Source organism: Oncorhynchus clarkii, chromosome 20, assembly GCF_045791955.1.
Source record: "Oncorhynchus clarkii lewisi isolate Uvic-CL-2024 chromosome 20, UVic_Ocla_1.0, whole genome shotgun sequence".
Taxonomy (NCBI): domain Eukaryota; kingdom Metazoa; phylum Chordata; class Actinopteri; order Salmoniformes; family Salmonidae; genus Oncorhynchus; species Oncorhynchus clarkii.
In genome coordinates, this window is record NC_092166.1 from 56,230,416 (window position 1) to 56,256,752 (window position 26,337).

Here is a 26,337-nt window from a genome sequence, read left to right on the forward strand (position 1 = left end):
TGTTCGGATGTGTCGGCGTTAACAGATGCCATTGGAATATGGGCTTCTCCTGATTACTGAGATGCGCTGCATGTCGTGATCTTGTGGATCATCCTTCTCCCGAGTGCCCTCCACCCTATTCATATCGCAATTTGAAACACTGAAAAAAATCTGAAAAAAAAAAAGTTTTGTCATGGCCACAGATTTCTCTGGCCCAGCCTATATTGGAATCCTGGCGCCTCTAGTGGCAGCTGCAGCAGAGAGAGAGAAGGAGTAAGCTAAAAGGACACACTATTTTTCTCAACACAGCACGGCAAGCCCGAAACCGACCTGATTCAATTCACAGAATTTGAGGCCGGCCAGGTCTTACAAGTGAATTGATTCCTAATCAAACATTCCGTCGGGTTCCGTCAGGTTCAGGCTGAGAACTCTAGTATACAGTCCATGTAACATAGTGATTGCATTTCAAGCTTGTTAAGCTCACAAGAACACAGTTAAAGTGCCTCTGAATGAAGAAAAGATAGGATATGTTGGTTGGAATCCAAGACTGGCAAAAGGACTAACTGAGTGTGTCAGCAAGTCCTGTTGAACCCCCAGCTACATGTATTACCTCCTGGCGGAGAGCCCATTCAACCCTTTTAAGCCTCTGTCCTGTTGGTCCTTCGCTACTGGACACTATTTCAAGTGGACACTTTTTACTGTATGGGAAAACAATGGTTCGTTATAACCCCGTTTTTCCTTGAAAGTTATGGAGCCTTTTTTTTTGTGAACAATTTGTTTTTTAATGGGTCACATACCTCTGGCGGACCTACCCTATCGCCAAGCCCATAATATATATAAAAAAAATAAAAAAATAAAAAAGGTTTTAATCAAATTGAAATAAACTACACACACTACACTAGAATAGACACAACGAAGTCATTTGCTAAAACAACACCGTCAAGTAAGCATTTTACATCACAAACCTACATCATATCCAACATTTTAGAGATTTCTGAGGCGCCTGCTTTCCATGGTTCCAAAGTGCTAGGACTGGCTTTATTCATACGGGCAGTGGATAACTCCAACATAATAACGTCCTGAAAGTATGCTAGCCATTTCCTCATACTGTATGAAGGTCATGTGATGGCAACCAACGCTGAACAGCATGTTTTTTTTGGCAGCAGTCAACCCAGCCAGCCAAACTTTTCACGGTTTCTCACTCAGCTGCATGCCTGTGTCATCGTTAAGCAACAGCGGAATTGGTTCAAGGGGTACAGTTTCATAAATCATGTCAGAGAGAATATACAACACTTTTCTCCAGAATTCACAAACCTCAGGACAATCCCATATGATATGTTTGTATGTGCCAAGTGTATTGAGGTTAGGTCGCAGTATAGGCTTTGAGCCTGTTTTGCATGAAATCTTACAAATAGTTTCCGGTACGATCTATGACAAAGTTTAAAATGAATTAATTGATGGTTTGGGTTCATTGATGAGTGAAATATATTTTCCCAGACATTGTCCCAGTCAATACTTTTATTAGTTATTTTTTTATTTAACATTTATTTAACTAGGCAAGTCCGTTCTTATTTAGAATGAAGGCCTACCCCAGCCAAACACTAACCCGGATGGCGCTGGGCCAATTGTGCGCTGCCCTACAGGAATCCCAATCACAGCCGGTTGTGATACAGAATGGAATCGAAGCAGGATCTGTAGTGATGCCTCTAGCACTGAGATGCAGTAGCTTCATAACCACGCTGTCCCCTCCCCTCCAATAGCCTCATCATAGACAGACAAATAATGTACCCATGTTTTAACCATTGAAAGATCTTTATTTGTTTATTTTTTTTATTTCACCTTTATTTAACCAGGTAGGTTAGTTGAGAACAAGTTATCATTTACAACTGCGACCTGGCCAAGAATAAAGCGCAGCAGTGCGACACAAACAACAACACAGAGTTACACATGGAATAAACAAACATACAGTCAGTAATACAATAGAGAAAGTCTATATACAGTGTGTGCAAATGAGGTAGGATAAGTGGGGTGAGGCAATAAATAGGCCTTAGTGGCAAAATTATTACAGTATGGCAAATTAAACACTGGGGTGGTAGATGTGCAGAAGATGAGTGTGCAAGCAGCGGTACTGGGGTGCAAAGGAGCAAAATAAATTAAATAAATAACAATATTGTGATTAGGTAGTTGGATGGGCTATTTACAGATTGGCTATGTACAGGTGCAGTGATCTGTGAGCTGCTCTGACAGCTGGTGCTTAAAGCTAGTGAGGGAGATATGAGTCTCCAGCTTCAGTGATTTTTGCAGTTCGTTCCAGTCATTGGCAGCAGAGAACTGGAAGGAAAGGCGGCCTAAGGAGGAATTGGCTTTGGGGGTGACCAGTGAAATATACCTGCTGGAGCGTGTGCTGCGCGCTGGTGCTGCTATGGTGACCAGTGAGCTGAGATAAGGTGGAGCTTTACCTAGCAACAACTTATAGATGACCTGGAGCCAGTGGGTTTGGCGACGGATATGAAGCGAGGGCCAGCCAACGAGAGCATACAGGTCGCAGTGGTGGGTAGTATATGGGGCTTTGGTGACAAAACAGATGGCACTGTGATAGACTGCATCCAATTTGCTGAGTAGAGTGTTGGAGGCTATTTTGGAAATTACATCGCCAAAGTCAAGGATTGGTAGGATAGTCCATTTTACGAGGGTATGTTTGGCAGCATGAGTGAAGGATGCTTTTTTACATTTTGGATTGGAGATGCTTAATGTGAGTCTGCTTTAATAGTTGAAGATGAGAAGAAATAGCGGACATAAAACCTCTGGACGGGAATGTAAAAATCCACTCTATCACCGGGTGCCTTCCCAAACTTGTACCCCATGGGATCCCATAGGCACGAAGCGCTGACCGCAGTCTAAGATATAGAAAGAATGACGACCCTGGCAAATCAAAACGAAGAGTTCCTGAAAACTAAATAGACCCTTTGAGTTGAATATATCCCCTAGATTATTGACCCATTTTGCAGATCAGGCTCTAGACTCAAAGGTTTATTACCGGAAATAATAGTTATGGCATGGAGGGGTACGGAGATGCAACTTCCAATTACCACCTACACACTTCTCAACCTTTCTTAAGCTCTCTATTGTATTAGAAATAATAGAACCAAAGTACAGCATGCATTTCTTATTAGATATACCAGAAAATGATACATCCTGCAATCTAATAGGTGAAACAAGTTCTTCCCAAATAGTTCTCCAAGAGAATGAGGTAGACTGATCAAACAATGATATGAGTGGGCATAACTGTAAACACAACAATTTGGCCATGTAAGTCCACCATTACACTTCTGTCGTTGTAACACCTCAAACCTAATCTTTGGATGTTTGCCATTCCTAAGGTGTTTCACGTATACGTATATCAATCATTCCCCAATAGCCTCCTGGTGGAGTGAGTGGGATCATCATGCTCAGGAAACTAATATGTGGCAACACATTCATCTTTATGACAGCGACACTAGTTTGCAAAGAAATCTCGTTCAACCCTCCTTGAAAATGTTCTCATAATTAAACTTTACCAGACCATGCAGAGATGTTTGTATACTGATACCCAAATAAGGGAACTGTGTTTTCATAGGAGTTGTTGAGGGAAGTGAAACTTTCTTGGCCGCTTCATTAAGCAACATTATTGTTGATTTTGTCCAATTTATCTTATACCCGGACAGCAATTTGAATTCTTCAAATGTGGATAATAAAGATGAAATTGAATTCTGATATGTGACACACATAGGAGATTATCATCCGCATATATATATATATATATGATGTGATATGAGAGGAAGATTTAATCAGTGTAGGCTACGCATTTACATTCTGCCTTAGATGTAGTGCTAAAGGCTCTAGCGACAGAATTATTAACAATGGGGATAGGCCGTCCCCTTGTCTACATCCCCCCCAAAATAGGGAACGGACGTGAGAGTATACCATGAGTAGACACCATAGCAACAGGGTTAGCATATAGCACATCATATTGGTCAAATTATTTCCCAAACCAAATTTCTCCAAGTTATGGAGCCTTTGAAGTTGATCACTCTTGCATGATCTGGATTTGGTCGAGATATTCTGTTTTCTTAGTGCAGTATATTGTCAAGCAAATGTGTTATGGGGCGGTGAACAGACCTCAACCATTCACCAATCCTTATTAACCTTTCCTGTTATAGCATTTTCTATATACATCCACCCACTTTCCCAGCTGCTTGTTCCTCCTCAACCTATTAGAAACCTCATAACTGTAGATGCTCCATCTTCCACCCAGTCGGGATATTGACATGTCCTTTATGTCCTCTATAGGAGGGGACAGCGTGGTGAGCTCTGTGGCCCTGAGGATCGTCATGGGAAGCTGGTGGCTCTTCACCCTCATCGTATGTTCCTCCTACACGGCCAACCTGGCAGCCTACCTCACCGTCTCCCGCATGGACAACAACGTACGGTAGGTCACTCCTTGCCACTCTCCACACCATGAATCAATTTGATTCCCCTCCTGCATAAAAGTGTCAAGGTATTGTTAATCTGGGTGAAAAATTCATGAATGACGACTTTGGCTCTCCCCGCTGTGGGACTGGCTAATGTTCTGTCTTCACTGAAGGACTAGAAAGACCATCCAGAGGGGAGTTCATTGGCTTTTGTTGTCGGCTTTTCACAACAGTGTTGTCAGTCAGTGTTTTATGGGGGTCAAGCATTGTGAGTGGTCAATGCACTGTAATACAGTAGATGTTCTTAAAGACTCACAGCAGACTATTACACAACTAGGGGGGTATGTTGAATAGAGCTAAACTTTCTGTTGAATTTCCAATCTATTTACAGGTATATTAGGGATGTGAACGTTTAAAAGTTTAAAAGTTTAAACGGAAATGGAATCGTTAATGTTTTTTATTTTTTTATTTTTTTTATTTCACCTTTATTTAACCAGGTAGGCTAGTTGAGAACAAGTTCTCATTTGCAACTGCGACCTGGCCAAGATAAGGCATAGCAGTGTGAACAGACAACACAGAGTTACACATGGAGTAAACAATTAACAAGTCAATAACACAGTAGAAAAAAGGGGAGTCTATATATACATTGTGTGCAAAAGGCATGAGAAGGTAGGCAAATAATTACAATTATGCAGATTAACACTGGAGTGATAAATGATCAGATGGTTATGTAAAGGTAGAGATATTGGTGTGCAAAAGAGCAGAAAAATAAATAAATAAAAACAGTATGGGGATGAGGTAGGTGCAAATGGGTGGGCTATTTACCAATAGACTATGTACAGCTGCAGCGATCGGTTAGCTGCTCAGATAGCAGATGTTTGAAGTTGGTGAGGGAGATAAAAGTCTCCAACTTCAGCGATTTTTGCAATTCGTTCCAATCACAGGCAGCAGAGAACTGGAACGAAAGGCGGCCAAATGAGGTGTTGGCTTTAGGGATGATCAGTGAGATACACCTGCTGGAGCGCGTGCTACGGATGGGTGTTGCCATCGTAACCAGTGAACTGAGATAAGGCGGAGCTTTACCTAGCATGGACTTGTAGATGAGCTGGAGCCAGTGGGTCTGGCGACGAATATGTAGCGAGGGCCAGCCGATTAGAGCATACAAATCGCAGTGGTGGGTGGTATAAGGTGCTTTAGTGACAAAACGGATGGCACTGTGATAAACTGCATCCAGTTTGCTGAGTAGAGTGTTGGAAGCAATTTTGTAGATGACATCGCCGAAGTCGAGGATCGGTAGGATAGTCAGTTTTACTAGGGTAAGTTTGGCGGCGTGAGTGAAGGAGGCTTTGTTGCGGAATAGAAAGCCGACTCTTGATTTGATTTTCGATTGGAGATGTTTGATATGGGTCTGGAAGGAGAGTTTAGAGTCTAGCCAGACACCTAGGTACTTATAGATGTCCACATATTCAAGGTCGGAACCATCCAGGGTGGTGATGCTGGTCAGGCGTGCGGGTGCAGGCAGCGAACGGTTGAAAAGCATGCATTTGGTTTTACTAGCGTTTAAGAGCAGTTGGAGGCCACGGAAGGAGTGCTGTATGGCATTGAAGCTCGTTTGGAGGTTAGATAGCACAGTGTCCAAGGACGGGCCGGAAGTATATAGAATGGTGTCGTCTGCGTAGAGGTGGATCAGGGAATCGCCCGCAGCATGAGAAACATCATTGATATATACAGAGAAAAGAGTCGGCCCGAGAATTGAACCCTGTGGCACCCCCATAGAGACTGCCAGAGGACCGGACAGCATGCCCTCCGATTTGACACACTGAACTCTGTCTGCAAAGTAATTGGTGAACCAGGCAAGGCAGTCATCCGAAAAACCGAGGCTACTGAGTCTGCCAATAAGAATACGGTGATTGACAGAGTCGAAAGCCTTGGCAAGGTCTATGAAGACGGCTGCACAGTACTGTCTTTTATCGATGGCGGTTATGATATCGTTTAGTACCTTGAGCGTGGCTGAGGTACACCCGTGACCAGCTCGGAAACCAGATTGCACAGCGGAGAAGGTACGGTGGGATTCAAGATGGTCAGTGATCTGTTTGTTGACTTGGCTTTCGAAGACCTTAGATAGGCAGGGCAGGATGGATATTGGTCTGTAACAGTTTGGGTCCAGGGTGTCGCCCCCTTTGAAGAGGGGGATGACTGCGGCAGCTTTCCAATCCTTGGGGATCTCAGACGATATGAAAGAGAGGTTGAACAGGCTGGTAATAGGGGTTGCGACAATGGCGGCGGATAGTTTCAGGAATAGAGGGTCCAGATTGTCAAGCCCAGCTGATTTGTACGGGTCCAGGTTTTGCAGCTCTTTCAGAACATCTGCTATCTGGATTTGGGTAAAGGAGAACCTGGAGAGGCTTGGGCGAGTAGCTGCGGGGGGGGGGGAGCTGTTGGACGAGGTTGGAGTAGCCAGGCGGAAGGCATGGCCAGCCGTTGAGAAATGCTTGTTGAAGTTTTCGATAATCATGGATTTATCGGTGGTGACCGTGTTACCTAGCCTCAGTGCAGTGGGCAGCTGGGAGGAGGTGCTCTTGTTCTCCATGGACTTCACAGTGTCCCAGAACTTTTTGGAGTTGGAGCTACAGGATGCAAACTTCTGCCTGAAGAAGTTGGCTTTAGCTTTCCTGACTGACTGTGTGTATTGGTTCCTGACTTCCCTGAACAGTTGCATATCGCGGGGACTGTTCGATGTTAGTGCAGTCCGCCACAGGATGTTTTTGTGCTGGTCGAGGGCAGTCAGGTCTGGAGTGAACCAGGGGCTATATCTGTTCTTAGTTCTGCATTTTTTGAACGGAGCATGCTTATCTAAAATGGTGAGGAAGTTACTTTTAAAGAAAGACCAGGCATCCTCAACTGACGGGATGAGGTCAATGTCCTTCCAGGATACCCGGGCCAGGTCGATTAGAAAGGCCTGCTCACAGAAGTGTTTTAGGGAGCGTTTGACAGTGATGAGGGGTGGTCGTTTGACTGCGGCTCCGTAGCGGATACAGGCAATGAGGCAGTGATCGCTGAGATCCTGGTTGAAGACAGCGGAGGTGTATTTGGAGGGCCAGTTGGTCAGGATGACGTCAATGAGGGTGCCCTTGTTTACAGAGTTAGGGTTGTACCTGGTGGGTTCCTTGATGATTTGAGTGAGATTGAGGGCATCTAGCTTAGATTGTAGGACTGCCGGGGTGTTAAGCATATCCCAGTTTAGGTCACCTAACAGAACAAACTCTGAAGCTAGATGGGGGGCGATCAATTCACAAATGGTGTCCAGGGCACAGCTGGGAGCTGAGGGGGGTCGGTAGCAGGCGGCAACAGTGAGAGACTTATTTCTGGAGAGAGTAATTTTCAAAATTAGTAGTTCGAACTGTTTGGGTATGGACCTGGAAAGTATGACATTACTTTGCAGGCTCTCTCTGCAGTAGACTGCAACTCCTCCTCCTTTGGCAGTTCTATCTTGACGGAAGATGTTATAGTTGGGTATGGAAATCTCCGAATTTTTGGTGGCCTTCCTGAGCCAGGATTCAGACACGGCAAGGACATCAGGGTTAGCAGAGTGTGCTAGAGCAGTGAGTAAGACAAACTTAGGGAGGAGGCTTCTGATGTTGACATGCATGAAACCAAGGCTTTTTCGATCACAGAAGTCAACAAATGAGGGTGCCTGGGGACATGCAGGGCCTGGGTTTACCTCCACATCACCCGCGGAACAGAGAAGGAGTAGTATGAGGGTGCGGCTGAAGGCTATCAAAACTGGTCGCCTAGGGCGTTGGGGACAGAGAATAAGAGGAGCAGGTTTCTGGGCATGGTAGAATATATTCAGGGCATAATGCGCAAACAGGGGTATGGTGGGGTGCGGGTACAGCGGAGGTAAGCCCAGGCACTGGGTGATGATGAGAGAGGTTGTATCTCTGGACATGCTGGTTGTAATGGGTGAGGTCACCGCATGTGTGGGGGGTGGGACAAAGGAGGTAACAGGGGTATAAAGAGTGGAACTAGGGGCTCCATTGTAAACTAAAACAATGATAACTAACCTGCACAACAGTATACAAGGCATATTGACATTTGAGAGAGACATACAGCGAGGCATACAGTAATCACAGGTGTTGAATTGGGAGAGCTAGCTAAAACAGTAGGTGAGACAACAGCTAATCAGCTAGCACAACAACAGCAGGTAGAATGGCGATTGATTAGGCAGAGGGTCGGATTAACTACACACAGAGCCTAAGTGCGGCTGGGGCCGACAGATAAAACATAAACAAGCAGAATGGATTACCGTGATTAATGGACAGTCCAGCATGCATCAGCTATGTAGCCAAGTGATCAGTGTCCAAGGGGCAGCGGTGGATGGGGCAGGGAAGCTGGACTGGCGAGTGTTATCCAGGTTAAAAAACTAACAATGACCAAATAGCTTGTAGCCAGTTAGCTGGTTAGCTTCTGGAGGTTCTTGAGTGTGTTCTAAAAATGTAAAGATAATAGCGGTTCCGTATCACATTGGGTGAGGCAGGTTACCGGAAGGTATAAACAAATTAAAAATCGAAAAGGGATAGAAAGTAAATATGGGTTCAGTGAGTGTTTGGGACGCGGCGATTCAGACGGTTAGCAGGCCTGTGCTAATGTTAAAGGAAAAAAATCGTTAATCAATGTTTTTATTTGATTTTACATCACATCACAGTGGAGTTGTCATAAAACTACCACTAACAGTTCCCGTTCACCATTATAAAGGGAAAACACAAATTAAACGTATACCTAACGCAACAATGCATTAGGTATAATGCTTCTTTATTAGCCAGAGCCGTAATATAGAGCATTCATCCTGTAGCAACATGGGTGGCAGAACATATAGTACAGCACAAGTCTCCACAGTGTCATCCACAAAATGTTTAACTGAAAATGACTTGACATGTCTAATGCATCATTGTGGTGTTCGGTAGCATCTAACACAGCACCTTCCTTCTGAAGGTGATACTCCACAACGCTGGCATATGCCAACTGTTTGAAATGCCAGACAAACATCATGGCATCGTCCAGTCGAATCCATGTTTAATAATGATGTGCCTACATTGCCATCCTGCTCACAAACACACAGACACACGCACACGGACCTCACACATGGAGGCATGCGGTTGGATCTTTCAAGATTACCATCCCATCTTTGTTTGCCTTCGGATCTGCAAATGTTATCCACCGCTTATCCCCGCACAATGTATATTTGCTCGGGCGCTGTGGCTTTGATGTCCGATTGTATGTGATTATGCTGATGTTGTGCAAATGGTGTGTGAAAAAAGAGTGCCAATGTGTATGGTTAGGTGAGACAGCCACATATTGCACTCGTAGTAACTCCATTTTTCCTCAATAAAGTAGTCCTCCGCAAAGTCAGTGGTAGTAGGAAAAGGCAAGTGCAAGCTTTTTTCTTTGCAGGGGGGGGCATAAGAGTGTGATGTTTTATTTAAGATACTCTTTGAAGATGTTTTCAGAACATTGTTTTTGTCTGTATTCTTGGTACATTATGTAATGGAGACAGAGCTCTTGCCATTCTGTTGCTGCTGCTGTTGGGAGAGGCTCTTTATTTATAGCCATCCTGATCATTCATCCTCCTGTTAGTGGAACTTTGGCTGAATCGGACACTGGGCTCTTGCAACTGTCGCTGTGGATTTATGTCAACCTGACCCAGAGTTAGTGGAAAGGGTAGGTAGTGGTTGTGGATAGCTAGTGGAACGGGTAGATACGGGAAACAGTGCCTATCATAAGTATTCACCTCCCTTGGATTTCTTCAGATTTTATTGTGTTACAAAGTGGGACTAACATGTAGTAAAATGTGTACTTTTTTTGTCAACAATCTACAGACAAAATACTCTGTAATGTCAAAGTAGCAGGAAACTTATAAGATTCATGAAAAATAAAACGCTAATATACTTTGATAAGATAGGTATTCACCCACCTGAATCAATACTTAGAAACACAGTGGTTACAGCTGTGTTCTTGAGTAAGTCTCTAAAAGCTTTGCACACCTGGATTGTGCAATATTTGCTTGTTATTCTTTTCAAAATTCTTCAAGCTCTGTCAAGGTATTGGGGATCATGGTAGACAGCAATGTTCAAGTCTCGCCATTGATTTTCAAGCAGATTTAAGTCAAAACTGTAACTTGGCCACTCAGGAACATTCACTATCTTCTTCGCAAGCAACTTGGCCTTGTGGTGTAGGTTAATTGTCCTGCTGAAAAGTGAATTCCTCTCGCAGTGTCTGGTGTCAAGCAGAGTGAAGCAGGTTTTCCTCCAGGATTTTGCCTGAGCGTACCTCAATCCTGTTTCTTTTTATCCTGAACAACTCCCCAGTCTTTGCCGATGTCATGCGTACCGATAGCACGATGCAGACACCACGTGCTTGAAAATAAGGAGGCAGTTGCTTAGTAATGTGTTGTGTTGGATTTTCCCAAAAAACATGAGGCTTTGCATTTAGACCAAAAAAGTCTATCCCTTTGCCGTGATTCCCCATCCTCAGTGTTCTCCCATAACAGCCATTGGCCTCATGGCGACAACCTAAAAGCTGTTTCCTTCCTATCCTGCACTTCAGTTCAGATGGACAACTGTATCTTTGATGTGTCTTGACGGTTTATTCCATCATCCATAGCATAATTATTAACTTTACCATGCTTATAGAGATATTTAATGTATTTTTTTGTTTGTTTAATTGTTACCCATCTACCAATCACAGGCCTTCTATATGAGGCTTTCAGAAAGCTATCTGTTCTTTGTAGTTGAATCTGTGCTTGAAATTCAAGCTTACTTACTGATGTATGTATGGGGGACAGAGGAAGGGTTAGTCATTCAAAAATCATGTCAACCCTTATTATTTCACACAGAGTGAGTCCATGTATCTTATTACAGTATGTGATTTGTTAGGTCAAATGTTACTCCTGAACTAATTTAGGCTTACCTAAGCAAAGGGGGCAAGTACTTATGCAACAACTTTATTTTAGTTATTTAATTTGTATTCCTTTGTAGAAGTTTGTAGAATTTTCTTGTCACTTTGAGTATTTTGTGTAGATCAATTATAAAACAATCACAATTGAGTATGTTTCAATCCCACTTTGTAATTTAACACAATCTGAAAGGGGGTGAATACTTATGATTCCCACTGTATATATTGGAAAGTACATTGGACACATCCCACACCGATGAGCCTCTATCTGAAGGTTCTCCCATTGTACTTTTTAGATTAGAAGCTACAGTACAACCAGTGGCAGCTTTCACCAGGTGTTAATAGTGATGTATGTGCATTAGCCTGTGGCATCATGAGTAGCCCCATGAGTTGCTCCTTTGCACCCCAGTATCTCTACTTCCACATTCATCTTCTGCACATCAATCACTCCCGTGTTTAATTGGTATATTGTAATTATTTCAACCACTATGGCCTATTTATTGCCTTACCTCCCTTATCTTACCTCATTTGCACACACTGTAGATATACTTTTTTCTACTGTATTATTGACTGCGTGTTTGTTTATTCCATGTGTAACTCTGTGTTGTTGTATGTGTCAAACTGCTTTACTTTATCTTGGCCAGGTCGCAGTTGTAAATGGGAACTTGTTCTCAACTAGCCTACCTGGGTAAATAAAGGTGAAGGAAAAAAGATAAAGCCCCCACTCATGTAAAAACACACAAGTGTGCATTCACGTTCACACAGTAACGCACTCATGCCTACCACTAAGTAATATGCAGTTGCATTGACTGTGTGTGAATTTAGTGACATATGTCATTTGAGAGGTTTTGTACTCCAAACTTTGGGTAATGGTTTAATCAATTAATGACTTTAGATGTTGTTGTCCGTTTATTGAAACACGGGAAACAAGTGCTCGTACGTTCTGTGAAGTGGGTGCAATATATTTGAGAAGGTGTCAAGTGACAGAGGCAAAAGATAAAACAAGAACATTTTAGGCATCCAAAAAGCAAAAGCTGGTGAGTCATCAAAGTCATAATTATCTTTTCATCCTGATTTTTGCAGCTTTGTTCTCTCTGTTCCCTCTTATCCTTGATCAGTGGATTATGTAGATCTAACCAACCTTGTTCAAACCTCATTTGTATTCGCAGACCAGGCAGCCACCACGAAGATGCTCACAATGTCCAGTGGGTAATTTGTCTGGCAGGCCACGGTGTATTTCTTATTCACATTTTGAATACATGTGTGGAGAATGCAAAACATTTAATCGAATAATTGATTGATTTTAAAGTGACCTCTAATGGGGAGAGAGAGAAGGGGGGGGGGGTCTTGTTGCTTAGATATTTGCCATGGGAAGATGCTTGGCAAACAACAAATAACTCCTGTACATGTGTTCATGTACTATTACAGTGCAAATGTGCTGTACAGTCAGCGGCCAGTTTATTAGGTACACGTATCTAGTAATGGGTCAGAACCCCCCCCCCCCCCCCCCCCCCCCTTTGCTTCCAGAACAGCCTGCATTCTTTGGGACATGGATTCTACAAGGTGTCGGGAACCACAGGGATGCTTGTCCATGATGACGTGATGACATCACGCAGTTGCTGCAGATTGGACAGCGGTACATTCATGCTGCCAACAGCCCGTTCCATCTCATCCCAAAGATGCTCTTCCGCAACAATGTTCAGATACACTGTTGCATTCAATCGTTGCTCAATTGATATCAAGTGACCTAACGTGCCAGGAAAGAATTCCCCACACCAGTACACTACCTCAACCAGCCCTTACATTTGACACCAGGCAGTGTAGGTCCATCGACTCATGATGCTTACGCCAAATACTGACTCTGCCATCCGCATGACGCAACAGGAACTGGGATTCGTAGGACCAGGCAATGTTTTTCCACTCCTCAATTGTCCAATGTTAGTGATTACCTGCCCACTGGAGCCGCTTCTACTTGTTTTTAGCTGATAGGAGAGGAACCCGGTGTGGTCCTCTGCTGCAATAGCCCATCCGTGACAAGGATCAACGAGTTGTGCATTCCGAGATGCCGTTCTGCACACCACGGCTATACTACGCCATAATATGTCTGTGTGTGGCCCGCCTGTAAGCTTGCAGGATTCTAACCATTCTTCTTCGACGTCTCTCATCAACAAGCTGTTTTCGCCAGGACTGCCGCTGACTGGATGTTTTATGTTGGTCGCATCATTCTCGGTAAACCCTAGACATTGTCGTGCATGAAAAGCACAGGAGGGCGGATGTTTCTGAGATACTGTATCCAGCTCCCCTGGCACTGACGATTATACCATGCTCAAAGTAGGCTTAGGTCACTAGTTTTGCCCATTCTAACTTTCAATCAAACAGTAACTGAATCCGTCAATGCCTGTCTGCCTACTTCATATAGCAAGCAACGGCCGCATGACTCAAAGTCTGTAGGAGCGATCCATTTTCGTGAACAGGGTATCTCATAAACTGACAGTGAGTGGTTTTCCTGATTGAAAATTGCATTTAATCTAGAGACACTCGTTCAACATTACACAAGTTTGACATCAATCATGTCCTTAATATGGACATTTGTTATTATTATGGGAATGTGACGGTCTGGAACGATTTTGATTTCTGAAATCTGGGCTTTTTGATTGTACGTCAAATGTATAATTTAGTATCTTCCTTTAAAGTATGTCATCAAGCCTGTCACGTCGGATATCACTGACTGTCTGAACACTATGGTGACATGTGACATGCCAATTTTCCAAGCTGCTTCTTTTAACTATATTCAAGAAAATCCAAGATGACTTTCCATCAGTTCATCTTCAATACATTCTTGTGTTGCAAAATAAATTGTTATATTTATTCAAGTAGACACATACAGCAGATATTCTTACTCACTTGTTTTGGTGCTTACTCAAAGTAAACCGACGACCAATATATTCATGAATGTTGAAGTGTAGTTTTGCATATGTTGAAGGCCTCTTCAAAAAGCACTAAGCAACACACATATACAGTACCAGTCAAAAGTTTGGACACATCTACTCATTCCAGGCCTTTTCATTATTTTTTTACTATTTTCTACATTGTAGAATAATAGTGAAGACATCACTATGAAATAACACATATGGAATCATGTAGTAACCCAAAAAGTGTTTAACAAATCTAAATATATTTTGTATTTTAGATTCTTCAAAGTACCACCATTTCCCTTGATGACAGCTTTGCACACTTTTGGCATTCTCTCAACCAGCTTCACCTGGAATGCTTTTCCAGCAATCTTGAAGGAGTTCCCACTTATGCTGAGCACTTGTTGGCTGCTTTTTCTTCACTCTGCGGTTCAACTCATCCCAAACCATCTCAATTGGGTTGAGGTCGGGGGATTGTGGAGGCCAGGTCATCTGATGCAGCACTCCATCACTCTCTTTTTGGGTCAAATAGCCCTTACACAGCCTGGAGGTGTGTTGGGTCACTATCCTGTTGAAAAACAAATGGTAGTCCCACTAAGCGCAAACCAGATGGGATGGCGTATTGCTGCAGAATGCTTGTTAGCCATGCAGGTTAAGTGTGCCTTGAATATGAAATAATTCAAGGCATTCAAGGCACACTCACCAGCAAATCACCCCCACACATCACACCTCCTCCTCCATGCTTCATGGTGGGAACCACACATGCAGAGATCATCTGTTCACCTAATCTGCATCTCATAAAGACATGACGGTTGAAACCAAAAATATAAAATTTGGACTCATCAGCCAAAAGGACAGATTTCCACCGGTCTAATGTCCTTTGCTCTTGTTTCTTGGCCCAAGCAAGTCTCTTCTTATTATTGGTGTCCTTTAGTAGTGGTTTCTTTGCAGCAATTTGACCATGCAGGCCTAATTCACGCAGTCTCCTCTGAACAGTTGATGTTGAGATGTGTTTGTTACTTGAACTCTGAAGCATTTATTTGGGCTGCAATCTGAGGTGCAGTTAACTCTAATGAACTTATCCTCTGCAGCAGAGGTAGCTCTGGGTCTTCCTTTCCTATGGCGGGCTTTATGAGAGCCAGTTTCATCATAGCGCTTGATGTTTTTTTGCGACTGCATTTGAAGAAACGTTCAAAGTTCTTGACATTTTCTGAATTGACTGACCTTCGTGTCTTTAAGTAATGGTGGACTGTTGTTTCTCTTTGCTTATTTGAGTTGTTCTTGACATAATACGGACTTGGTCTTTTACCAAATAGGACTATCTTCTGTATACCACCCCTACCTTGTCACAAATGCATTAAGAAGGAAATAAATTCCACAAATTAACTTTTGACAAAGCACACCTTTGAATACCTGCTACAATGTAGAAAATATTAAAAGTAAAGAAAAACCCTTGAATGAGTAGATGTGTTCAAACTGTTATATACACATCCCATGTATCCCATGTATTCTACACTAACCCTGGGTGCTGTTGCGTGCTGGGTGCTGGTGTGCCCCCCCCCAAAAAAAGCAGGCATCATGCTGCTATTATCCTACACCTAAATTCAATGATAAAACACAAACATTGACCTTAGCATAAAATTCAATAGTTGCAGTATGTAGCCAAATGAGATTGGGTGATTGATCTCTGATGCACAAGGTTTTTCTAGCACTATCCCATTGTCACAGATAACCGTACAGCTAGTATCTTTATTTGTGTTTTCACTGTGTTTCAAATGGACCAGGCATGGACCCTGGGATTAACAAGGCAATGTACATGGGTCTGGAAGACCGAAAAAAAAAACGAAGTGGGTGAATTGTAGCTTTTGTTAGTTACTTCTTAAAGCTGCATGTTTCTGTTATCTGCTTTTGGGCAAGGGCACGAAAGTATCTGTTCAATTTCCCCCTTTTTTTGTCCAATTGAGCCAGTGAAAATGCAGCTGTGCTTGCAGTTATATTGAGGCCAGTAACTTAGAGCATTTCAAATTTCCACTGAGGGCATCTTAAATCATTTAAATGGTCGTGGTTTGACTTAATGCAGTGTCCATGTAATGCATATCCACAAAATGAAAACTTCACACTCATCCCCTATGTGAGATTCCATATTTAAGGTCTGCAATATCGTAACACCCACAGGATTTAGTATTTCTAGATTTTCTAGTAAACTGGATAAAATATATAAAACAAATACTGGGCTATATTCTATGCTAACCTTTTTTAAAAACAATTTCATGATGCTATACTAATGCAATTTGCTCAGAGAAAGAGATTTTGTTCGACAACTTTTCTTCTCAAAAAGACAGGGTTCAAAATGATTGACCAGGATAAAGGCACTGACCCTTTTTCTAATGTTTTATGAGATTGTAGAACATATTGGGAAGGATCTTAGACCATTCCACCACACAGAATCTTTCCAGGTCCTTGATCTCCTTGGCATGCGCTTATGGACTGCCCTCTTCAATTCAAACCACAGGTTTTCAATGGGATTCAAGTCTAGAGGCAGATATGGGCATTGCCAAATGTTGATTTTGTGGTCAATTAACTATCTCTTTGTGGAATTTGATGTGTGCTTGGGGTTATTGTCTTGCTGGAAGATCCACTTGCAGCCAAGTTTCAGCCTCCTGGCAGAGGCAACCAGGTTTTGAGCTAAAATGTACTTGTACTGTGTACAGTTCATGATGCTGTTGACCTTAACAAGTGCCCCAGGACCAGTGGAAGCAAAATAGCCCAAAACATCACAGATCCACCACCATATTTTACAATAGGTACGGGGTTCTTTTCTGCTCATCACATCCTTCTTTTTACGCCAAACCCACCACTGGTGTGCGTGGCCAAAGAGCTCTATTTTCATGTCATCTGACCACAGCTCGCTCCGGTTCCAACCGAAGTGCCAATTCCATTTAGCAAACTCCAGGCATTAGCATTTGTTTAGTAACATGAAAATAAAGCTATTTGGCCACACACACACCAAACTACCTGACGTGTTCTATGAGCTCGAATCAGCTTTAATTAGGATAGTCCAATAGACATGTTTCATTTCAACCTATTGTGAATCCGCTCACCCCAAAAAAGAGATGCGTCTGCATGTTGCTTAATGCAACACAACTAACGGTTATCACTTGACCCCTTGAAATGTTAGTTGAAACGAAAGTATTAACATACTAGGTACCAGTGTATGAGACCGTAAACTGACCTTTCCATCAGTTATAATTAGGACTGACCCCAATTAGTCATCTGGTTGATTGTTTGGTCGAAATCGTGTCTTGTGCGCGATTTTCAACCATGATTGTCTTTATAAATTCAACTGTATATTATTAAACCAGTCTTTTACCGTTCCCATTGTCAGAGTGGACACGTTGGTTGCAGAGTTCACAACCTATGCTACACTTGTGAGAAACAAGTTTTGGTTTATTTCGTTCCATTTAAGAATTTAGTCAATTTAGTTATTGTCTTTTGTTTGGAGCGCTACTGTCAATGTTGAGTAAGGACATGCAACTGATTATGCATAGAAGTAGTCCTATAGGCTACCTGACCTGAGCGCAAATGTAGGCATATAAATGTGCACATTTGGCGATCTGATAATATTTCTGATTGGATTAATGCACTACCACTAATGAGTTGTGTTCTCCACAGCAATGTTTTCTTCACCTCAAACAGCAAGCAAACAAAGTAAGTTTTTACATCCATTGAGAATGACAATAGCTCCTCAATGTATGAGAAAAACCTTTTTAGCTCTCTCCCTTTCGATAACCACTCAGCGTGAAAGGGAAAAATGTCATGCTCTGATCCAGTGGAAATGTCATAAAATAGGTCTACCTGATGAGCTCTTATCCCTTGCGCAAAATGGCCTGCAGCTGTGTCTGTCCCATGCTCACTGGCACCGGAAACTCTGAGGGCCCAGAATATTTTATACACTTGGGAGCTTCAGGCTGGACCCAAGTTAATAGCTGATACAATGTTTCAAGTTCATTGCAGACAGGCCATGTGTAGCAATGTGATTTATAAGATATTTATTTTTATCAGAATATTTTTTTACCTGCAGGCTGCAATGTTTTTATTTGTTGGCTTTATGTTGGCTATTTTTACATGGTCGGCATTGGCAATATAAGTAACTTTTAGGTTTGTTTTATTTTCATTTAGATTTAGATCGTTTTAATTAACCAGATGACAATGATTTTGAGATACAAAGACGTTATTATAAATTAAATTAAACTGTTTCACGAAAATGTGCATATGAAAACCATAACTGGCATTGAGATTGGTAGAAATGTTGAGATAAATTGGCTTTCCACATGAGAAAGTTTGCCAACTCCTTCAGGAGTGTAATTGCTGAATCAGCGAAAGCCAGCAGGAGCGGGAGGAGGATGGTCGGGTGATGTTAAGGTTATTCTCTTCTGGTTATCTTGATCTCTGGCTCCCTCTTGAGTCATTTGTGTCTTATTTCACCAAACAGCATCAAACAAGTATATCATTTATTTTATTAAAACACATATATAAAAATAGACATTGTAAAATATTGACCAATCAATCGATTGCTAAAAAAAAACAGATGCCTTTCTGTCGACTAAGAATATATTTAGTCGGGACAGCCCAAGTTATGATATACCTTAATTAAATCTGTCATTAGTGACTATATGCTCAGGGCTCATTCCAAAATGCAAACTATCCATGTGCCTTTAAACAAATATTTATTAGCTGTGAAATACACATCCGTTGCATTACAAATTGGCATGAATTCTTCTTCTAAACCAGAGTATAGCGACAGGTGAAGTTTGTGGCAGGCATGCCCTTTAAAATACCATTTCAGTTTGAGATATGCATTTTTCAGACAGACGGCAGTTTGCTAAACTGTAAACTAATGATTGTGTGCAATTTATGTTATTTAACCCTTATTTCACCAGGTAAGTTGGCTGAGAACACATTCTAATTTACAGCAAGAACCTGATGAATAGTTAGTTACCTGGGAGATGAATGAGCCAATTGTAAATTGGGAATGATTAGGTGACTGTGATGGTATGAGGGCCAGATTAGGAATTTAGCCAGGACACCAGGGTTAACCCCCTTACAATAAGTGCCATGGGATCTTTAGTTACCACAGAGAGTCAGGACACACGTTTAACATCCCATCCAAAAGACAGCACCCTACACAGGGCAATGTCCCTATCACTGCCCTTGGGATATTTGTTTTTAGACCAGAGGGAAAAGTGCCTCCTACTGGCACTCCAACAACACTTCCAGCAGCATCTGGTCTCCCATCATTAAACTTAATCAATCATAATCACTAGTTATAACTACACATGGTTGATGATATTACTAGTTTATCTAGCGTATCCTGCGTTGCATATAATCGATGCAGTGCACATTCGCGAAAAAGGATTGTCGTTGCTCCAACGTGTACCTAACCATAAACACCAATGCATTTCTTAAAATCAATACACAGAAGTATATATTTTTAAACCTGCATATTTAGCTAAAATAAATTCAGGTTAGCAGGCAATATTAACCAGGTGAAATTGTGTCACTTCTCTTGCGTTCATTGCACAAGTCAGGGTATATGCAACAGTTTGGGCCGCCTGGCTCATTGCGAACTAATTTGCCAGAATTTTACGCAATTATGACATAACATTGAAGGTTGTGCAATGTAACAGGAATATTTAGACTGATAGATGGCACCCGTTAGATAAAATACGGAACGGTTCCGTATTTCACTGAAAGAATAAACGTCTTGTTTTCGAGATGATAGTTTCCGGATTCGACCATATTAATGACCTAAGGCTCCCATTTCTGTGTGTTATTATGTTATAATTAAGTCATTCAAACAGCACGTTCGTGCATTTTGCTGTTTATGACTTCAAGCCTATCAACTCCCAAGATTAGGCTGGTGTAATGATGTGATTTGAAATGGCTAGCTAGTTAGCGGGATGCGCGCTGATAGCGTTTCAAACGTCACTCGCTCTGAGACTTGGAGTAGTTGGTCCCCTTGCTCTGCATGGGTAACGCTGCTTCGAGGGTGGCTGTTGTCGTTGTGTTCCTGGTTCGAGCCCAGATAGGAGAGAGGAGAGGTACGGAAGCTATACTGTTACACTGGCAATACTATAGTGCCTATAAGAACATCCAATAGTCAGGGGTATAAGAAATACAAATGGTATAGAGAGAAATAGTCATATAATTCCTACAACCTAAAACTTCTTACCTGGGAATATTGAATGCTAAAAGGAACCACCAGCTTTCGTATGTCCTCATGTTCTGAGCAAGGAACTTAAACATTAGCTTTCTTACATGGCACATATTGCACTTTTACTTTCTTCTCCAACACTTTTTTTTTGCATTATTTAAACCAAATTGAACATGTTTCATTATTTATTTTAGGCTAAATAGATTTACTGATGTATTATATTAAGTTAAAATAAGTGTTCATTCAGTATTGTTGTAATTGTCATTATTACAAATCAATTAAAAAAATCGGCCAAATCGGTATCGGCCTTTTTTGTCCTTCAATAATCGGTAGCGGTGTCGGCGTTGAAAAATCATAATCGGTCGACCTCTACTTGGCACACCTGTATTTGGGGAGTTTCTCCCATTCTTCTCTGCAGATCCTCTCAAGCTCTGTCAGGTTGGATGGGGAGCGTTGCTGCACAGTTGTTTTCAGGTCTCTCCCGAGATGTTCGATAGGATTCAAGTCCAGGCTCTGGCTAGGCCACTCAAGGACAGGTTTTCATCAAGTATCGCTCTGTACATTGCGCCGTTCATCTTTCCCTCTACCCTGACTAGTCTCCCAGTCCCTGCTGCTGAAAAACATCACTAAAGAATGATGCTCTAGGAAGTCTGGTGGTTCCAAACTTCTTCCATTTAAGAATGATGGAGGCCACTGTGTTCTTGGGGACCTTCAATGCTGCAGAGGGACCTTCAATGCTCCCTTCCCCAGATCTGTGCCTCGACACAATCCTGTCTCAGCGCTCTATGGACATTTCCTTCGACCTTATGGCTTGGTTTTTGCTCTGACATGTACTGCCAACTGTGGGACCTTATATGGACAGGTGTGTTCCTTTCCAGATCATGTCCAATCAATTGAATTTACCACAGGTGGACTCCAATGAAGTTGTAGAAACATCTCAAGGATGATCAATGGAAACAGGATGCACCTGAGCTCAATTTCAAATCCCGTAGCAAAGGGTCTTTTCTAAATTTCTATAAACCTGTTTTTAATCATTTTTGAATAAGCCTGTAACGTAACAAAATGTGGAAAAAGTGAAGGGTGAATCGTATGCAGAGTGTATCGTATGCACAGAGTGTATCGTACGCACAGTATATTTTAATTACTCTTCCACACATTGGAAACCAAGTAGCAATGTGTTGCTCATAATGAAGAGCTTAATTTAATTTAATTGCACACTTGAATCAGATATCTTTCACCTCATCACAGTGAAAACTCCTTCTAGACAATCAAGTTCAGTTAGAATTGTTGGCACTCTTTTATAAAACCGATGATAAAGTAGGTGTGGGCGTTGCCTGCCATCTTATAGAAAGGCAACTAACTATTAGAAAGTTGTGGGTAGATTTCTCTACGGGATAGAGTAAGACTCGACTGTTCTGTAAGGTTAGAGGTTTGTGTTGGTCATTGTTTATGACATGATAGCTGCCTATCTCACATCTCTTTGAGATAAATTAGGTGTGTGAAAATGTTATTGGCTTTTTTGTGATACCCTGATCTGATCCAGCACAAAAGTGATTAATCTGTTTAAGAGTCAGTTTTGATTAAAAGTCAGGCTTTCCCACCTTTAACGTTAAAACAATGTCCCTTCACCACTCCTCTTAAATTATTTCCTGTGCCTCATCTGGTGTTTACAGACTAATAAGCTTACAAACAACTCATCAGCATTATTATTTCCTGTCTTGTGATGTCCATAAGAAATGTTGACCTTCATTTCCCCTGGACTGTTGTTATGACACAGACCAGCGAGTGTCTAAACAGAGCGCTGCTATGCAACAGCTTACCCACCTGCCAAGCTGGAGCTGTCTCACACTGAGAGCATACAGCTGACATCTGCATGTATATAGGCCTATCCTCAATGTTCTCTGTTAAAATGTTTTCTGTTTTTCAACTTGAAAAGATAAGTTAATGTGTTGCTTCTAAATACTATATATACAAAGGTATATTGTTTTACCTTTATTTAACTAGGCATATCAGTTAAGAACAAATTCTTATTTTCAATGATGACCTAGGAAGAATGGGTTAACTGCCTTGTTCAGGGGTAGAACAACAGATTTTTCCTTGTCAGTTTGGGGATTTGATCTTGCAACCTTTCGGTTACTAGTCCAACGCTCTTACCACTAGGCTACCTGTCGTCCAAAATTAACATCCGTTGCTGACAGGTGTATAAAATCGAGCACACAGCCATGCAATCTCCATTGACAAACTTTGGCAGTAGAAGAGCTCAGTGACGTTCAACGTGGAATAGCAGAGCACCTTTTAATGGTTCAAACAGCTGACCAATCAGCCTGTTACAAGCGCTTGGTAAACTTTTTGAAAAATGTGTGTTTTATGAAATACAAAGTTATCTTACAGAAAACAAATGAACAACAGCATGCTTATAGGGAAGGGCACTCAACATGCTCAGCACTGACACAAATGACTGATGATTGGCTGAAAGACATTTATAGTAAGATGATTGTGGGTGCTGTTTTGTTAGACTTCAGTGCAGCTTTTGATGTCATTGATCATAACCTTAAGCTGAAAAAATGTAGGTGTTATGGATTTACATCCTCTGCCTTATTATGGATTGAGAGGTACCTGGACACTCATTCAAATTCAGTTGAGTGTGGTGTACCGCAGGGCAGCCGGCTATGGACATGATTGTTTTCTGTTTTTATGAATAACTTGTGTGTCTATGTACGCTGACAACTCAACAGTATACACGTTGGCTGCAACAGTAAAATAAATAACTGAGACACTTCACATAGAGCTCCAGTCAGTTTTAGAATGGGTAACTAGCAATAGGCTGGTGCTAAATATCTAAAACTAAAACCTAATCTTTGGGACAAAGCACTCACTCAACACTAAACCTTGTTTAGATCTATTATTGAATAATGTGACTATTGAGCCAGTTGAGGAGACTAAACTGCTGGGTGTAACCCTAGATAGCAAGTGTTCATGATCAAAACATATAGACTCAATGGTTGCTCTGCCTTCTTGACATCTCAGTCGACCAGACAGGACCTACAGGCCCTAGTTCTCGCACCTGGACTACTGCCTATCTGTGTGGTCATGTCCGGTAAAGAAGGACATAGGTAAATTACAGTTGGTCCAGAACAAAGTAGCACATATCACAGTTAGATGTACAATACATAGAAGGAAAGTGTCAGTAACATGCATGTCAGTTTCTCCCAGCTCTAAGTTGAGGAGAGATTGACTGCATCACTATTGGTCTTTGTGCAAGGTATTGATGTGTTGAAGGTACCGAACTGTCTGTTCAAGCAGTTGGCACACAGTTTGGACACTCATCGGTACAACACAAGACATGCAACCAAATGTCTCTTCACAGTCCCCAGGTCCAGAACAGAGGCTGGGAAACACACAGTATTAAATAGAGCCATGACTACATGAAACTGTCTGCCACCCCAGGCAATTCAAGCTGGCAATAAAACTAGTTTAAAAAAGGCAGATAAAAGAACCCCTTACTTCACAAAAGGGGATTGTGAAGAGACACCGCCATTTTATATACATTGTATTGTAATTTTCACTGTACTATGTATTAGATCTAAATATTGTGTGTACATTTAAATGTAAGGGAAATATTTACATTACAGCATACAATTACAATCTAGGCGATTCTGTGCTTCCAACTTTGTGGCAACAGTTTGGGGGAAGGCCCTTTTGTTTTTTAGCATGACAATGCTGCTGTGCACAAAGCAAAGTCTATACAGAAATGGTTTGTTGAGATCGGTGTGGAAGAACTTGACTGGCTTGCACGAACCCTAACCTCAAACCCATTGAACACCTTTGGAATGAATGGTAACGTCGACAGCGAGCCAAGCCGAATTGCCAGGCCTAAGTGCTAACCTCACTAATGTTCTTGTAGCTGAATGGAAGCAAGTCCCTGCAGCAATGTTCCAACATCTAGTGGAAAGCCTTCCCAGAAGAGTGGAGGCTGTTATAGCAGCAAAGGGGGGGACCAACTCCATATTAATGGCCATGGTTCTGGAATGAGATGTTCAACAAGCAGGTGTCCACATACTTTTGGTCATGTAGTGCTATTATATTAGTAACATTTTGATTAGAGTGACTCATCTTTATAAGTTGAACACCCATGTACAAAGTACTTGGAGGTACTCCCAATTTCATGATATGCAATTGGTAGTCACAGTCTTTTCCCATCGCTGCAACTCCCGTATGGACTCGGGAGAGGCAAATGTCCTCTGAAACACGGCCCTGCCAAGTCGTGCTGCTTCTTGACACACTGCTCGCTTAACCTGGAAGCCAGCCGCACAAATGTGTTGGAGGAAACAACATACATCTGCCGATCGTGTCAGCGTGCATGCGCCCGGCCCACCAAAGGAGTCGCTAGAGCGCGATGGGGCAATGACTTCCCGGCCGCCCAAACCCTCCCCTAACCCAGACAATGCTGGGCCAATTGTGCGCCACCTCATGGGTCTCCCGGTCGCAGGTGGCTGTGTCACAGCCCGGGATCGAACTCGAGTCTGTAGTGACGCCTCAAGCACTCTAATCCAGTGCCTTAGACAGCTGCACCACTCGTGAGGCCCCAAAGTATATTTTACAGTGTACTTTACTGTACATACAGTGTCTGTTCTCGTTATACACTTGACTTGATGCATTTCTCTGTGTTCTTCCCTCTGTCTCTACAGAACATTCCAGGACCTGTCCAGGCAGATGGATGTGTCCTACGGCACTGTGAGAGACTCCGCCGTCTATGAATACTTCAAGAACAAGGGCACCAACCCGCTGGAGCAGGACAGCACATACGCAGAGCTGTGGAGGACCATCAGCAAGAACAACGGCCATGACTACTCTGTGTCCAGTCCCTCAGAAGGCATCCGTAAGGTAGGTTGACGAAGACAAAACAGGTTTGTGCCAATAAAGAGAGGATGCCTAAGTACAGGCTGGCAACTCTTTTAAGTAGTAATTGCTTAGCTACTGTGTATTTCAACAAAAACAGAAAACAGTTTCATATTTGGCAACAACAAAAAAAATCAATCTTTCCATTGTCATTTCACTGTCATTTCACAGTATGGAGTCATACTGTTCTCCCTTAAACTGTGCCTGTAGTTCCACAGTATTTCAAACAAATTAGACAGGCAAATTCAACATAATCTTTGACTATCTGTCTGAATAAACTGCAAGTGCTGTTTTGTGACATTGTCACAATTATATTGGTTAATCTCATATACTGCCCGTAATAAATTACCAAGAAAGAACAATACTTTGCCTGCCCATATGCTGAGAAGTAGAATGACATATCATAGATCTTCACATTTGTACTGTGTACACGTTTTAATTAACTTTATGTCACATTTAGTCTTTCTCCTACAAAACAAAGGCTTTTTGTCTCAACCTCAGCAAAATTAGCCTTTTAGCAGGACAGTATTAGTGTTAGTTAACTATAAGAGGTAGAAGTTACTTGGATACAACATCAAAACACACATCAGGCACCTTCTGTCTCTGGGCTCTATTTTGACAAAAGCTAGCACAATGGTAAATCTTAGCGCTGGTTGGCAGCTCTATCGGTTTGCGGTTTGTCCAAAATATTTTTTGCTATTTTCACAACCAGAAGTATGGGCACAGTAGCTGGCTGTGGCGCGAAAGGGCTAGTTTTGATGAATAAACAAGGCGTAGGTGTGTCAAGGCTTTGACCCTTCACTGGTCAATCCGAACGTGCTCCATGGCTCCATTTGGTTGTCATTTACAGTCTTGTATGTATTGCGTTGTCATCCACTTCGAACGTTAGTCCGTTATAGCCTAGTTTGTTAAATAGCCTACAGAAACAAAA

General features: G+C 42.1%; 1 protein-coding gene across 1 annotated transcript in view; it reads left to right on the plus strand.

Annotated features, from left to right (window-relative positions):
• LOC139377498 (glutamate receptor ionotropic, delta-1-like) overlaps positions 1-26,337 on the plus strand; it is a 417,048-nt gene that overhangs the window by 369,429 nt on the left and 21,282 nt on the right. Inside the window, exons 12-13 of the mRNA XM_071120533.1 lie at positions 4,309-4,447; positions 25,196-25,391. Of these exons, the coding sequence (XP_070976634.1) occupies positions 4,309-4,447; positions 25,196-25,391 (335 nt within the window). The remainder of the gene's footprint in view (positions 1-4,308; positions 4,448-25,195; positions 25,392-26,337) is intronic.